Genomic DNA, 17,915 nt, shown 5'->3' on the forward strand with positions numbered 1-17,915 from the left:
CACTGTAAAGATTATTTGTGTTTATTCTTCCCATTGCTGCTAAAGGACTTTCCTACTTTGGTACTGGTTTTGTTTTCCTGCAGTGTGAAAAAGAACGCATCCATGCATATGAATGGTTATAACAAGAAAGCCCCCTTTATTGAACTATTTAGGGACAACAAGTTCTTTTTTAGAAGTGTTAAGACATTTCCCCATCCTTTAATAGAACAAGAAATGGCTGGCAGTGTCAAAACTGGCATTTGTTTGTTTGTTTGTTTGTTTATTTATTTACCACAGCAAACGTGACAGTAATTATACATGATGTGGCTGCTCAATTTATTTTTTCTTAAAGACTTGATGGCACACCTGGTCTTCACATGTCAGCTCCTGTAACAGTAAAAACCATTGGTAAGTACAGACAGTTTCCATTGGTTTCCTGTTGTCAACATTCTCCCCTCAAAACTTGCAGATAAAACAGCTGAGCTGCTGCATTAACAGTGGGGCTGGGCTATTAAAAGGAGCAGAGCAGTGTATTTTACGTACCCAATCAGCCAGCAAGCACTACAGGTTGCAGTAATTAGATTGTGACACTCGAATTGAGTTTTTAAAAGGATAAAAATGAAAAATGCATGGAAATTGCTCTGTAGCGGCGGGACATTGCATACTCTATTATTAACCAACATACTGTAATTTATTAAATTCACAGAAGCAACAAGGAAATTGCAAAAGGAGAGAAGGAAAAGCTTTGAAGATAACAGGAGGTAAGTGCAACACTTTGTCAATGGGGTTCTCTACCTGGTGTCTGCAGGGTTTGGGTCTCAACTTGGAATGTTGTGCTATCCATTGCAACCTGACCAATGGGAATATTGGCAAACTTTAAATTTGTTTTGTCTTTCTGAAAGGAGGATAGGATGCTGGTTGTGCAGGGATGAAAAGACATGGCATTTTAATATACTGTATCTTATTAGCCTCCTTATGCTAAACATAAAGAAAGGATTATATGATCATGAAAGTCTTTAAGAACAGAGGATAGATGAGCAGGTACTGTCCAACTTGCTAATGCAAGCATCACTCCTTTGCAGACACATCCTCAGTGACTCCAAATAGTCAAAGGTAAGCTGACCTGGTTTGCAACATCAAAAGCAGACCACCAAAGAGAAGTTACATATTCTAACAGGGAATTTCCATGTGCTTATAGTGCTGAATTCTCTCCAGCAATTTCTTTTGGAGGCACACTCCTATGTAGATTTAGACAGGGATTGTAGGGCTTCATTCGGTCTAAATCACATATTTGTGCTTTAAATCAATATGAGTAATCTACCAACCAGCAGATTTCCATGGGTTAAAACACACACACATCTGTTAAAATACCCGACAATTTTATTTTATCAGAATAAAAGTACAAGTGCCACAAGAACTACATAACTAGTTCCAAACTCCATGCAGGATTCTTTATTTGAAAAAAAACGAACACAGATTCCTTCACTATCCAGTGCATGACTCCTTTGAAATTTGGGGACTTCTGTGATCTGTCACAAGGTACTGCTATGAGTTATGTTTATTGTCACTATCAGTAGTATTAATATTAAGAAAGCCACTGAATTCTGGTTTAAAGGCAAACATTTATGGTGTACTGCTATGCATTATGGTCTTAGAATTAAGGAGGGCACAAAATTCTGTTCTTATACAGAACCACTCAGCAGAATTTTCAGTCCACATATGGCAGAATCTTGCCAAGCTGATCAGAGTCTGGCTTGGACTCAGAGGAGTTGTAGTCAATATATCTGGAAAGTTCTAGGCTGGGGAACTGTGTTGCATGAATCCTGTCCGTGCAAGTTGATTCAGTCAACAAAGACTTGTTTCAGTAGTGCACTTTGAAGGCAGAGCAGGAGGGCTTTGATCTTCACTTTTCTGATTGTTCTTCCAAATATTCTTATGTAGGCTTTTATTTTCTCCACATTTCACTGACTGCTTATTTTCTTAACAGGTCCCTACGGTCTCACTCTCCCATTCCATTTCTGGTTTGGACTTCAATTATTTGCTCAACTGCTCAATTACTTGCTCCCCAGGTTTTTTTTTTTTTTAAATTCCAGTAGCACTAAATTATATGCTTTCTATTTGCACAGGATTGCACCTTAGACAGCAAAAGGGCCTACAACTCCCAGCATGCCCTAACAAGATCTGTGGTTGGAGCATGCTGAGAGTTTTTTCTGTTGAAGCATTCATAGGCTTGTGTTCCTAAATTAAATACTAGGTGCCTGCTGAATGTTCCAGGAGCTATTTTCTAAACTGCTTTTCTGCACCATTTGTATTACAACCTGCAGAACTTTTTTCATGTATATCATGCTTCTGACAGCTTATAAATCAAGTTAAGCTAAATAAATAAATACTATTAATTGCCATGTTATAATATGAAGGGAAGGCTGGCTCACTCCATTTTTTACACTTCATATTGTATCTCCCATTTCTTGCGGTTGATTTTAATACACCAAAAATATGTGGTTCTCACAATGATTTGATTTCATTGCCCCAGTAGGTTACTGGTTCCTCTCTAGTCCCAGTGCTAACAAACTCAAATAGAAATCCTGTAGTCCCAAGAGTGTCTCAGGAACTGTAGTATTTTTTCAACTCCCTTCCAAGACTGCTACAATTTGGAAGTGAGGCTGTGGTATTGAATCCCTCCCCAATTCCCTGCAACAAAGCTGAAAGAAGGATGGCTGCAGGTCCCAGCATGCAGTTCACTGGCAAACAGGAAATGGGGTGTCAGTGCATGGTGAGGCGATACGAAGAATTCTGTGGCCTCTCAGCCCCAGCCCACCTCTTCCAGCACACCCTCTCTAGATGTGCTTAGGGAGGCCTGTCTGAGGTGGGTGGGGGAGAGCAGAAAAAAGAAAGGAGAGTTGCCTCTATTGCATCTCCTGTCCTGTTAGCAGCAGTGTGGCAGGACACTGGATAGGCAAATACCTGAGTTTGGAGGCTTCCATCTCAGGGCCTAGGTCAGCCAGCCCAGGAAAAAGCTGCCCCTGGGAGACAATGCTTGCAAAGTCAGAAGAGTTATTTTCCTGTCAACACTTGTTGGGAGGAAAAAGGTCCAGTGAGGATAGAATCAGAGCCCAAAGTTATCAGCTAAGTGAGCTACAGAAGCCAGTGGGGTGGTCTTTCCTAACATTAGGGGAAATCCGAGACAGAAGACCAAATATGAGATGGATCAGTTCCATAAAGGAAGCCACAGCTTTGTGTTTACAATAGCTGGACAGCGTTGTCAATGGCAGGAGATTTGGGGGTACTCATTCACAGGGTTGCCATAAGTCAGAGGTGCTGGCCTGTCACAACAGGATTGTCTGAGGCATGCAAAAGTCAGGTTGCAGAAACAGCCATTGGTAGACAAGAGGCCAGAATGGCAAGGAAGACGATTGTCTGCTGCTTCAAGCCAACCACATTGGGGAGATGCAGTGGAACCCAGGAAAGCTCTTTAATAAGGTCCCACAATTATTGTTTGTTCGTTTAAAAATCATTTAATATGTTGAATATTTTGTATTATGTTATTATTCTGTAAAGTGCCCAGAGAGCTTTGGCTATTGGGCAGTACAGAAATGTGATAAATGAATGAGAGGACAACCCATAGGAAAATAAGTTGCCATGCTGGTTTATTTATAACCCACCTCTTTACTGAAAATGGTCCTGTAGATGGCTAACAGGCATAATGAAAAATTCTTTCCTTTTGTGTCAGGTATCAGATTTCTAGGCACAAGAAGAAGAAAAAGAAGGCTCTGACCCATGAAAAAATTCCAGGAGGCAGTACAAAAGGATGATGTCACCCTTGGCAAGGGGATTTCATCACTGACAGTACTGAAGTGTAGGGTTCAGCTTCAACAGTGACTGCTAGAGTCATAGACCATTGAATCATGGTGTAGATTATGCTTGCATCCCAGTTAAAGCAAAACAGTGTTTAACTTTCAGAGTTTAGTACAGAAATGTTTCTGTGTATTTCTGCCTCATTCCAATGCCACATAACCTCTAAATAGTGTTGGAATGTGTTTTGATCAGTATTAACCATAATTTGGATTTCTAAGATGTACTAGTTCTTGCAGGTTGCTGAATGAAAGCAGATTAATTACATAAGCCTTTTCCGTAACATCAATCTGGTTATGGAATGGAATTCCATCCCAAAAGAACTTAGAGAAGTTAAATTTTAATGGTTTTTAGGCAAGCAGTAAACATGTTTTCATTTAGTCTTCCTGTGATACTGAATATTTAACTTAATCTCATCTGGTTTTATTCATTTTACTGTTTTGCTATAATGCTCAAAACAAATTAAAACACTTTGGGGGTGCTTTATAGGACTAAAATGGAGTCTCACAGAATCCTTATAAATTAATAAATATTTGTATCCTATCTTTTCTCCAGGTTGCTCAGGTTGGCACAGGTGGAGTTCTTTCATTTCCTCATGAAGGTGGCCAGGGAACATTGTAGTTGAGCAAGGATTGAACTTGATTTAACTCTTAAACTCTTGATTTAAGAGTCCAAGCTCTTAAAGCCACACAGTACAGTGGATCCATATGCTGGTGGTTGTGGATCAGATAGAAAACAAAGGATAGAAAGGAAAGGGTGCCCAAGCAGTTTCTAAAAGAGAAGACATGAAAGTGAAATGAACAAAGGCTATGAGAAAATCTTGAAAAAGTTACCAAACTTCATTGTTGCCTTTAGTATAGATTCTGTACCAATGGGCACCACTCTTACCAAATGCAGTCTGTCTCCTTCAATCCAGTGTTTCCATCCTCTGTTCTTCTTTTCACCTTTCTGGACACAGATTAGTTTATCTCCATCCCAGGTCACTAGTGTCTATAAGGATCAAATGATAAAATCTGTAATCTCCTATAAATTTAAAAGGCTCACAACAAATCACAACAAACTGGAGCCAAGGTGACACAATGGCAGCAAATAGTTAATGGGCAAAAAACCTATAACAGACAATACTACCACCATCACCACCCACAAAACCACTTAAATTCAAGTGGCAAAGCAATAGTGTCACTTAAAGTGTTTTATGCTCCCAATTCCCTGCTATTCCTTTTGACACAAAGATCCACAATATACACACAAAAGAAGAGAATTAGATAAAGTGAATTTATGATGGCATTTGTCTACAGAAAAAGAGCATAGATATGGAATCTGCATTATCCTGTTCTTTCTAAATAGAATGCAACAAAAGCATTATGAAACCCAGCAGCAGGAAAGTCATGGATCATTTAAACTAGTGCAACAGTTTCTCACACATGCTTGTATTTCAGATGCAGTGAAATTCTTGGTGATGGGGCAGGACTGTTCATGAAAGGTCTTGATTCAATGGTTCTGCACAGCAGCACTTTTAAAAGCATGACTAATCTTACCAGATTGCAATCCTATGCAAGTTTAGACAGAAAAAGGTTTACAGCTCTCAGCATGTCCAGCCAGCATAGATGCATATGGGATGCACCATTTGAGATGCATAGTCCTTTTTTGGTCTGAATTTGCATAAAATTGAAATTGTATCCCAGGAAGATTAGTTAATGAACGCGGGTGTGGTGTGGTGTAACTGCTGAGCTGGGGACACAGGAGATCCAGGTTCCAGTGCCCCTTGGCCATGAAGTTCACTGGGTGACTTTGGGCCAGTCACAGACTCTTAAGACCAACCTACTTCATACGGTGGTTGTTGTGAGATAAAATGGACCTATGTAAGTTGCCTTGGGTTGCTCACAAGAGCAAAAAAGCAGGATATAAATGCAATATGAGAATAACAATAGGACTGCAACTTGAATCACCTTATTTGTAGACTTATGAAGCAGGATATTTATTGTATGGACAACACAGGATAGAAACGTTGTTCTTCAACCCTATAACAGCCACAAGACTCTGGAGGACATATTCTGTGTGAAGATCAGGATACTGGGAGCCTTGAGTGGCCACTAATATATCACCTAAGACTAGTCCACAGATTTGTACATGCAAATTTATCTGTGTCAATGCCCACTTAGAAATAATTGTTATGATTAACTAGAAACAGGATACAACTTGTCCTGGCAGTTCTTCCACACCTCCTTCTAAGTAGATCAAGTCAATGGTTTTCTAACTAAAAGGCTTTGCTAACACTGGCCAGCTTGGCTGGCTTTAAAGTACAGATGAAGAATATTATAAAAGCCAATTACAAAAGAAAGAAGCAGAATTAAAATGCTAGCAATTAAAGAAAACATCTTAATAAGAAGTTGATTCCAAACTGAATACCTCTGTTCCATACCTAACTGACTAAGTAAATGAGGTGAATCCAATTAAGAAGCAATCACATGGAGTATCTAGTACTTCTCTTCGGTCTGTTTTTCTCCCTGATGCTGTACCTCAGGATTAGTGATGCTACATCCACCCCTCCATATTAGCCTGCTCATTAAGCTTCCCTACAGTATTGAGACTGCTCAGTGACCACCTCGTTTGTTTTTGGGCCCAGAGGCCTTTGTATTTTAACTACAACTTGAAATAATAACCCATCATCCTTTCTAAGTCAGAATCTGTTTTTACATGTCTTGACAACTCTTCTGTGGGGACTAGATGCTTTCTTCCTACAAAAATCACTATAGTTGGAAAATCTATGAGCAGGTGATCTGCATGCTAGCTGAGTCTCTGGTATGTGGTCATGTGTGAGGAGAATCTTCTAGTTGAAGAACTGTCCAGTGCAAAAGCTCAGAATGATCTCTATCAAGACATCAGACTCTGCAGGCAATTGGTCATTCAGCCATGTTCTTCCTAATGGGCTTTTGCATTATATTGCTTCTGTGTTACTGATATTTCCTTTTCCTTGGCAATGTCTGTGCTCCCACCCCAGTCATACATGGGCTAGCTATGGATAGGCAACTTCAAGGCCCCTGGTCTTGTTTCTTAGGCCATTTACCTTTAACTGGGTTGGATTAGGCGGCCTTGAAATACTTCTATGTGAAGCACTTTACTTAGTACCACTATGTAGAGATCCTTCTTAACCACTGCTTTTTCTAAAAGCATTTCAGTCCTAAAATTTGGGGGGCCTTTGGGAATAGGTACAATGGGTGGGGGAGGAGATGCCTTTTGCATGTGAAAGCAATCAGGATTTCTTTGAATCCTGGCCATTCCCTCCACTTGCGCTGCTTGTTTGTTGCCTTCTCTACAATGATCAGTAGAAGAAAATGTAAGCTCTGCACACACTGACAGTATCCCCCATCTCTGTGCAAGAGAAGCACAGAATGACTCTCTTAAAAATAATTAATTCCTACTTCTCCTGCAAGAATAGCAGTGTGTTGGTGTGGGAATGTTGGGCAGAAATCATCTTGATAAGAAATCAGATAGAATTATAAGAGAAATAAGATGCTTTTTCTTTTTTCAGTCAGATAACAGCAGTGAGATAGGAGGAGAAAATTGAGGTTGCAGAAAGTTCATGGAAGAAACAGTTTTGTTCCTTGATAGGACTGGTAAAGGATAGCTCTGGCAAGGTATAAAGAGCATGCTGTGATGTCAGGGCATAGAAAGGTCATGGATGATAAAAAATATGTTGGCTATAAGTAACACATTTCTCTCTATTCTTCTTGCAGGTGGGTGGGGGCAGGGATAATTAGGTGATTGAAATGGATGCTATTCTGTCCTGGAGATCTGATACAGAACCATATGGGCACAGTTTGCAGTGTGGGTTCTCTTTATTTTCTTTACAGTGGCTAGAATCAGAAATAGCACACTGAAAAACTGATGTATTTGGCACTAAATGTTATAGTCCTACAGTGAGATCCTCCCCTGATCCCATTTCCCTCCATTCCATCAGTGGAAGTAAATAAACCAAACATTGACTCTGGTATCTGACCAATATCTTCTAGGAGGCTTATCAAACATTGTGTAGCTTTGGAACACTCCCCATCATCTGAAACACATCCTAGCCAGATCTCAGTTAGGGATGGAAAGAACCACCTGAATATATGTTTTCTTAATGGGCAATAGGAAAGCTATGACTGCTTTCAGAATATGCATTAAACCTCTCTCCATTTTCTCTCTCAATTTCAGTTCTGAGAAGAAAATGAGGAGAGTGACAGTGTAAAGCTATCCAAATCTGAATTGTAAAAAAAACAAAAACAAACACTACTAAGAGATGCAGTGTCAAAAAATGCTACTATCAAGAAACATGCTGTGTTAAATGCTAACAATCAGACTCATGGGATCTAAAGCTGCTATTACAATTAGAATACAGTATCATAGAATGTTTGCATCTTAAATCCAGGCTTGCCTCTCCCCTCTCCTCTCCCCACAATGTTACAGTTCTTGATATTTGATAGATTGATGGGTTACTCACCTGGTCCAAAGATTGGATTCAAATAAAAGTAGCATTATCTTTGGACCTATTAAGTCATCTACTGTTCAAACATAATAGTAAATACAGTGCGGAGTTCAACGATTATGCTCAGACTTAGTCATACTTTGAGTACACTCAATGAATCAATGGACTTAGCTGAGTAGTGCAACTCCCATTGATTTTAATGGGCATGCTGTAAGCATAACAGAAGGAAAAATTCAGTGGCTCCCTATCTATGGGGCCTATGATAGTTCAGATTCCCAACACCAAGACTGGAGACCTGCTCTGATATTGGAACTGGGAGTTGGAGCCCTTCCCCCTTGCAGCAAGTGTGGAAAGAACAGCAATGGTTTCTCTCCAAGTTTGGAAAAGCGACCTCAGAGAAGAGGGAAATGGAGCATTTCAGGGTGGAGTAGAAGAAACCGGAGTATCCCGGATATGAAGTACCCTGTAGCTGTACCAGCATCCTCCTGCTGCCCCACAGAAATTTTTATTAGATAGCCAGAAATGGGCATCTAGCAAAAATGCAGAACAGGAGGAACGTGCAGGCAAAGATCACTTCCTCTTGCTCTTACTGGATGAAAAGAACCTCTGAGTTTGGAGGCTCTTGCCCATTTTGATTAGATTGTGCCCTTTGTCCGAATCTAACCAACTCATTTTATCTCATACATAAAAGGCTTCAAAATATATTCACTGTTCTCTTACGCAAAATTCTTGGAATAGTAATGAGAATCTAATGGCAAGAACAAAAACTTAATCTTATCTAACCCTTTTATAGCTTATCCTTTGGAATATAATTGCTAGAGGGGACATTTATTTGTTCAATTTATATCCTGCTCTATTTCATGGCCTCAAAGCAGTTTACAGTAATCTTTGCCCCTTATGGGCTCACAATTTTAGAATGACTCCCAGTAAATTGATGTAGGTTCTAGGTACTTTTTCCACTCTTTGCACTTCTCTATTCTGTATCTGGCTTGAAGACAGGATTTTCAAGACCATTGAAAATAAAACATGTTAAAATTAGGAATGAGATTGTAGCACTTTATGAGACTTTAATAAGAGATTGAGAATATCACATTTTCTGCTAGCATGAGTCATCTGATTTCTGCATCCTCTTTTGTATGCTCCCTTTCTGAACTTGTCAGCTCCACTAGACAGCTACAGAGCAGGTAGTTTGGTAATACAGAAAAAAGGGCTCCACAGTAGGACTCCATAGTACAACTCTACCACAGGCCACAACAAAGCCAGGCTTAAAGAAAGTATGCTTTGTTTTTAGATTGTGAACCTGTTTTGTAGAAGGTAATGACCAGGTGTGCATGTAGTGGCAAGCAAACATGGCTGAATTTCCATGTGGGGCTTCCCATTTTGCATTTTAAAAAAATCAAGCTGTGGTGGGGTTGTTATTCAGCTTCTTATTATGTATAAACGGAATAAAGGTGAGTTGCTGGGATGGTTAATAAACTATTGAGAACTCATGGCCTATTTTAGGGTTGTGGGTGGCTTGTAGACCACCCCAAGAACCCACTTTGGCCCAGTTCACAAGTAGGAATGAACTGCAGGCTGCCCTCACCATTGCTCTAATGTTCAAAATAATGGTTCGTTCTGCAACAAGAATCCCCACAGTGAAGGTCACTCACAATGATTTCTCAATATATGTGAACTTGCACACACTTAGAGGTATTAGTTCCAGTCTGAAAGAATAACATGGAGTGAGAGATGCATACTATATGCAAGTTTTATAGATACTTGTACTAATGTAAAATGTTTCCCTGCAGCTACCGATGGTCACTGCTGAAGTTACCTAGCATGCAAACTTTGGAGTGCACTTGTGGTGCAAAAGTCAAAACAATACCTTGCCACAACACTTTGCCACAGGCAGGGAGTCACCATAGTCATGAATGAAAAAGTTTCCACCACAGGTAGAAAGTCTGCCTGTAGGAACCCAGAAGGGTAAATAGTTCAGTAATGGCTTCCACCATTGAGAGGAATCTGCTTCAGCCTATGGGGAACTGTGGAGAAAGCCCGTAGCTGTCAGCTGGGGATATATTAGTATCTGAGGAATCATGAGGAGTTGAAAACAGATGAAAAGCACTTTTGTTTTACTGTCAAAAGAAATTGAGAAATCATCATGATTTACATATAGAAAAATAGTTGCAGTAGAAAAACAGCCAAATTTTGAAATGCAAACCCCTGCTTCTTTATAAATAAACATTTTTTTTAAAAAAATTAAATTTTCTTTCAACCTATTTTCTGGAATTTCAGGTAGTGATGTGGACTGCTCTGAAAATGGAAAACAAATCATAGGTTTCTACCTTCACCACTCGGTTATCAAGTCCCTTGGTGTGCTCTTCAAATTCCTCTCCTATGGTGTAATTCAGTTCATAGTTTCTGAAAGTGCTCACTGTTTTTGTCTTGAAATGGTTACCCTCTTGAATAATTTCTTTTGTTTGTTTCAGGTGGTTTGCAATCTTGCGGGTAGCAAAGTCAATGCCTGCAAATAGTCCAGAAAATATTTAGATTTACAGTGCCTCTTTTCAACACGGTGCTTCTAATGGCGACATTTTAAAGAAGTTGTGTGTCCCCAACAGGCATTTTCTTAGAGGACTTCGTTTCTTATGCTGTATTAAATTGTGTTTGTAAAAATAGGATGTTTGTGAGGTGGCTTGCTAGGCCATGGAAAGATGCTTGCTTGAATAGCACATCTGCACATGTCACTTCTTAGCATGACTTTAACCCAAGACTATAATTCTCTACATACTTTTGTGAGAGTAATTTCCACTAAACAGGCTTTTACGTGCTCACAAGTTGAACTAAAGTGGGGTGACGGAAGAGGGAGTGCACATAAGCTCTCTCTCTCTCCCTGCTCCACTGGAACCTTGACTTTTGCACTTTGCGAGTGAAATTTTCAAAAGGGGTCCACTAGTGTATTCAGCTGAACATACGTGGAGAGCTTCCATGGTTGGAAATCCTGAGAAAGCAGGATTTCAGTCACAGGAGCTCAGTAAGTTCACTCAACGAAACATGTTAGAGAACCTTTCTGAGAACTTCATGCTTAGGGTGCAGGACCACTATGGGCACGTCTTATACATGTGCTCATCTTTCTCTTCCTACTTTAGCCTTGCATGGGAGCAGATGAGCATCTCCACAGGGATACAGTTGGGCTTGTCTCTGAGAAAACAAGCACAAGATTGAGCTGCAAGATGGGATGGAAAACCAATTTCAGCCCAAAGGTGCAATTGGATCTGGACTAACGTGTTGGGAGACATACAACTTCAGTGTGTGTGCTCAAACCAAATGTCAAGTGCAATCACTACTATTAGCATGTGCCTCCAACACACACACACACACACACACTATTGTAATATATGAATAGAAGCTGTTTTCTCTGGCTGAATTTATGGCAATAATCATAAGTTACTAAACTTGGTAACAGGTAACCCCCTCACTCAAGGGATTTACTATCTAAAAAATCAGTAGAATTTTCCCCACTCAACTCAATGTAATATGCCTGAAGCATAATTGTTAAAATATTATACAGGTTTAATCAAGAATTAATATACACATGTATAAATTCTATAATTATAATTCATGTGATTCAAGCTGTAAATCAATATAAAGTAAAACAATTATGTATCTCCATTAGGTACCTGTAAAAGATAATGGTAGATTCCATTCATGATATGCACACATGTTTCACCCTTTTAAGTCAGTAACCATCTGCTTTTATACCAAAGTACTCCTATATCTGTGCAACATAGTTGCTCAACTGATGGTTGGAACTGTTGGCTTTATGCCTATCAACTATCTGCAGATGTAAGACATCTGAATTCAGGTTGTCCTCAGTGAGGAAAAGCATGGAAGGGAACTCAGGCTTGGCCTTGCATCTCCAGGAAATTAATTGAGTGGTTCTGGCACAGCTATTGAACAAAAGCATCCTTCTGTTTAGTGCCAACAACAGCAAGAAACATTACACTGTGCAATGTTCCTGTTTTCCATCCCAGTTTCCTATTTTCTCATATTGTAAACAAATACTATACAGTTTATACACCTTGTGCTTCGGCAGAAAAGTTGTATAAAAACGGAGTACATTAGAAAAACAGGCAGACTTACTGACTGATTTACTTGGTCTCTGTAAGATTTTTTCTGTAGGAGGTTTGGACAGGAAGTAGATTTGGATTTACTGCTATATATCTGGATAATGTAAAGTAGAACAGCAAGGCTCCCAATTGTTTAACAATAGCAGAAACAAAATGGCTTCCCCCTCCCCAGTCCTAAATGATACTACATAAATTAAGAAAGCTTGATGCAGATTAATTTTTGGAATTGTATAAGGACAGTAAATTCCATTTTGGTGTTCAAACCAAATTAAACAAAAATTGGTTCTCAGGCTTCTTTAATTCTAGTATCAGGCTCTGTACAGTGGATTTTGGGTGTCCTAACAAAAAGTAGATTACACAAGCCTGAAGTCTGCCTTCCACTGACCTACACAGCGTCTTGGCAATACTACTAAATTATTTTTACCGTGCCTAGCAACGTTTGCCACTGGAATGCTGATTTACGACCAAGCCATAGTATGCCCAAATGCTAGCTCAGAACATGGGTTGTCTTGACTGCTGTGATGCTGCAAGGATGCAATCCAAAGCATACTTATTAAGGGAGTATATTGCATGACACTCAGTGGGCTCATTTCTAAGTAACTTGGCTGAGTTAAGATTCAGAAATATGTTAGAAAGATCTATTGAAATAATGGCTGTCATACTCACTTAAATTTCATCGATTTCATCAGCTCTACTCTAACTAAATCTATTTCCAACCCAAAATATTTTGAATTTTATTTAAAGGCAAAACTTATCCGTAAATTATATCTGTTATAATATTTACCTAGTGCAACCATGTAACCTTCAAAGTTTTCATTGGATTCCATTTCCCATGTTCCATTGTAGTCTGCAGGCATTGTAGCTAGGGGAGTTGAAATCCAATGATGGCTCAGCTATGGAACTTGGAAGGATAGTCTGCAAAAGGAGCATGCTGCACTTCTGCCTTTTAATGTTTCTCTGGATGATGTTTATGGTTTCCAAGATAATGTAGTCTAAGGGTCAGTGAGATAAAGTGAACAGAATTTTACCTTCATCACCGAGGTTCAAGAGGGCAGAATACAAAGAACGACTGAGCTGGGAATTTAGAAGCAAAATGATTTTTCAATTAACTTTGTAAAAAAGACAAAAAGAAAGAAGACAATAGGAATTTCTTTTGAGAACCAAGACAGAGTTCTGAAATATTCAGTACATAGCAGGTTAAATTTGTGTTTAGTTTGCTGATATTCAGAAGTTTTTAGATCTTGTTTGAATTATATGGTCTTTCTGGGTCCATGGAGCATTTAAGAATTATTTTCTAGTAAAAATATTTATTACCCCTGGTTCATCAGACAACCACTCAGAGCCAAAAGTTGCCCTACACAGCCGAAGAGTGACTGAGATGAAGGCGTGACCTAACTTCTTTTCAGTGGTCTCAAGCAGTGGGCCACACCACTTCCATGAATGTCCCATGTGAGAGATACTAGTTTCAATGACGTGAAAAAAAGATTTTGATTTCTGAATACCAGCTTGACCAACACATTGCTGAGCTCATGCCCAGGCAGGGCAAGGTAATGAAGGATTATGAGATGTTAACAGAGAAACACACAGAAGTTGGGTGAGGCAGCATCCAAGGCTACTCGCAGCTCCCAGTGACCTCCAGCATGGTGCTCTGCTCCTCTTTCTCTCTCTTGCAGGAGCTGACTATGTTCATAAGGGTCTCTCTAGGTTTACCTGGTTGGCTGCTTTAGTAGTGGGCTACTCCTACTGGGATGCCAGAGAAGGCTTCAACAGATGGGAATCAGGAAACCTGCCATTTCTTTCTGTTGCAAGGTGTGTGGGGAAGAAAAGGAGAATGCAGGAGTAACCTGCCATTGAGCTCTGTTGGAAGCAAAAGCTTCTGACCTGGAATAATATAGGTGCCCACCTGCTCATTGCTCCCTGTAGCCCAAGCAATAGGGCTTTAACTACACAGTTTTATATTTTGTGCCACCTAAGTCATTGTGACAAGTATTTTTATTCTAGTTATCCAGAATTTATTGTGAATCTCTTTGTGCATTTTAATAGAATGACTGCTTTATGCTGATTTCCATTTTAATTTCTTAATTATTAAATATTTGGCCTATGCATTTTATTTTACACATTCAGTTTGAAAGACTGCAGATTAATGATTGGTTTCCCCATATGATGTTAACAAGAAACCACCCCACTATCCCCAGGGCAGTTTTTCACTTTCAAAAGTTATCTCTCCTCTCCTCTCCTCTCCTCTCCTCTCCTCACAAGATGATGAATGAGTGAATGAATGAATGAATGAACATCCCTTTCCAACCCCAACTAAAAGTGAACAGCTGACCTGAAGAATGGTCAAATCTGATTATGAACCAGTGTTCAATTCACTAGTATTCATGTCTGGCGTTTCAGCTGTGGTTGTAGGAAAAAGCTGCCTTATCCTATATCTGAAAGAATTCACAGAGTGCTCTCGTTTGCTTCCAGCTTGAGTGGCAGCTTGATGGTAAGTGAGTCTTAAGAACCAAAGTTTTTCTGGGCTGGGACAGGGGTAGCAGTTTCCCCTGCCAGGACACCCTGCTACCATTGCCTGTGTCCGGAAAGCCTTCCAGCATTTTCATTTGTCACAATTCCCCAGAATGATGACTTGTACACACAGATGTAAATCTGCATCTAGGGAGATGGTCAAGTACGAAAGCCACCCTGAGCTACTGAAAGAGCACAAGTGCTAATGGAATTTTTGCACAAGTGCAAAAAAGGAATTTTCTACCAAGGAAACCAAGCTCAAGAGGTGACATCAGGGTGCTGAATACTAACATCAGATGTGCCTCTCCCCAACACCAATTCTATTAAATTAAGTTCAGATCTTATAGGTACCTGGCCATGACTTAAAACAGAGGAGACAGTCTGCACTGCAAGTGTCATATTCCAGATTTTCTAGAAAGAGGGAAGGACTAATTCAGCTCTACTAAAAGCTGTGATTTTTTTTAAATGAGTTGGATCCAGATTTTGTTATATTTACAGTGAAGCAAAGGGGTCAATCATAAGTAGCTTAGGTTCCACCAATGTCATGTCATCTAGTATAATTAAGTCTAGCTCCAACTCCATTCTGTACTGGTACTTTTCTTCTTTCCTGGCTTTTCATCATTTGTGCCTTCATTTGGCCTGCTTATCGATTTCTGTTTCCTCAGCCAGGTTTTAAGAGGACCCATGTGAGCACAAGAAGCTTAAGAGAAACCTGTGATGTCTCTAGTGTGAGAATGTTGGAACTGCCGCCAAAGACCAACAAAACACATGATATGGTCTCTAAAGAAATGCTTATATTTTAATGTGCAGTGCAGTTGGTATTGTAATGACCAGCTCCATCGTAAAGGGAGCAGGCCAAATTGCCTGATAACTTATGGACAGGTGCATCCTTGCCATGCAGCTTTCTTATGTCTATAATAACTCTATCTGACACAAATGCTGGAAGTATTTGCTTTGTCAGTTAACATGATAGCTCAGTAGCTTCCTCTCGGATGAAGATAGTGCTGAGGTCAGCTTCAGATTTCATTAAAGAAGTGATTTCTTGCTATCACAGGTCTCCAGATGTAATGTTGTTTTCTTCCTGCCTGCAGCAGCAAACATACTGAAGGTCGGGATGGGGGAGGCTGTATCATAAGATGTCAGCAGGTCTCTGAAGACAAATTGTAAAACACTAAAAAGCAATATGGGAAGCTTCATTATGGCACTTTGAAATAAAGTAAGAGGCAAGAAAACCTAATAAACTTCTGGGTAACTTCTGATTTCATTTGCACTAAGTGAGACTTTAGAATGAACCCCTTGACATAAGATGAAATTGCACTGATTTACACCCCTTGGTGTCGTAAGGAAGAATGTGATTCGTATAACCAAAATATTCATTGGCAAATACATGGGAAGTATAAAAAGTGAAATTGACTCTTACCCTCGGAAGTAACTAGAACTTTTTTTTTTACCTCAGGAAAAAATTATGTGTGTTGGTAGCAACTAGCATGGCCATTTATCCTCCTCTGTAGAGGACAATCCTCTATTTGGAGGGCTGTTAGAGCACTGCCCTCTATGTTGAAGTCATCCTCTAGCTGAGTATTCAAAATGGCCAGCAGGCAGCCCAGCCCACTGCAGCTTAAATAAGCTATTGTGGGCTGTTTGATTGTGTGAACTGGTTCACTGAATCCTGCTTCATCTGATAGACCTCATGCATATAGACAGGTGGAATTCAGGGCTATCCCAGAATAGGTAGCTAGTATAATGTTGGGGGTACTTGGTATATAATTTTACAGAATATCATCTTTTACTTGACTTTAGGTGAGCATTCAGGAAAAATCTCTCATTTTGGCTTAGCATTAGTTGTAACAGAGAATAAATTCAGTCCATATTGTGAGGTCAGTGTTGAATAAAAGGCATATAACATGTTCAGATGGATTTGCAGAAATTTAAGATACAGGGAGTTATAGCATCCTTCTGCTTGGTTCTGGCTAGCAACACATGGCTCACAGCTAAATATAGAAGGTAAAATTCAGAAGTGTGTTGGGCAAGGGTGGGTTGGGGGTGGAGAGAAGACTGGAATGTGCCTAGTTAAAAAGATGAAAGAAATTCAAATATATTTGAAATATCAAACGAACTAGTCAGCAAATATCCTGGCAATTAAAATTAGCAAGAAAATGAGATCATGTCAATTGAAACGTAAGGACTTTTAAAGAATAAGCTGGATGAACTTCAAGAATGCTTGGCAAGGATGCTTTTGAGAAGGTGCATCCTATGGTTTCCACTACAGGGCTCCCACTGAGTTCCTTTCCAGCTTTGGTCTTGTGGTTATTTTCCCCATTAGTGAATCACACATTTTCATACTGGGATCTCCTCCATTCATATCAAATGTATGGTTGCATTTAATTGCTAATTTGCAGTTAGTTTTCTTTGGGGATATGTTTTATATGAGCTTAGTTTCAGGAATTCCCTACATATGTATTTACTCAGCAACCATCGGCTGTATTATGCCTTCTGAGGCATTGGTATAATTAGAAGTATAACAATTACATAATATTTTACTAAGCAAGAAAATAATATTCAAAGAGTATCCCTGAAATGATGGAGTACTGACAGACAGTTCTGACTTCTCGTGAGTTTTTCACACTGAAGAATGCCTGGGTCAATGATAATAAAGGCCATAATGTCTCCATTAGATTCAAAGAATCTGTGTAAATTTCCCAGACTCCCACTGACTGTGGAAGTTTTTTCAGTAAAGATACTATTAAACTCAATAGTATTTTAGGCCTCAGCTAGCAATACTTTATTTTGCCGGTCATTACTCCAATAGAATCCTAGTGATGAGCTGTGTCAATGAAACGGCAAACAAAATGATCTGTCGGGGAAAGTGTTGCTACAAGTCCACTTGATAGGAAACCTTCTTTGACATTTCCAGTTGCTTAGCTCTTGCCTTTATGCCATTTCGAAATGAAAAGAAGTCTTACTATGTATCTTTCTATACTTAAGTTGTAATGGGT

General features: G+C 39.5%; 1 protein-coding gene across 1 annotated transcript; it reads right to left on the reverse strand.

Moving 5' to 3' along the window:
• Positions 1-248: 248 nt before the first annotated feature.
• RBP2 (retinol binding protein 2) lies at positions 249-13,271 on the reverse strand. Its single transcript, XM_044432970.1, has 4 exons — positions 13,196-13,271; positions 10,627-10,805; positions 4,720-4,821; positions 249-366 (listed from the first exon to the last, which is right to left on the reverse strand). The coding sequence occupies exons 1-4, from the start codon at positions 13,266-13,268 to the stop codon at positions 316-318; spliced, it is 405 nt and encodes a 134-aa protein (XP_044288905.1). The 5' UTR covers positions 13,269-13,271; the 3' UTR covers positions 249-315.
• Between the last annotated feature and the right edge of the window lie 4,644 nt (positions 13,272-17,915).

Source organism: Varanus komodoensis, unplaced genomic scaffold, assembly GCF_004798865.1.
Source record: "Varanus komodoensis strain SLA01 unplaced genomic scaffold, ASM479886v1 scaffold25, whole genome shotgun sequence".
NCBI classification, from domain to species: domain Eukaryota; kingdom Metazoa; phylum Chordata; class Lepidosauria; order Squamata; family Varanidae; genus Varanus; species Varanus komodoensis.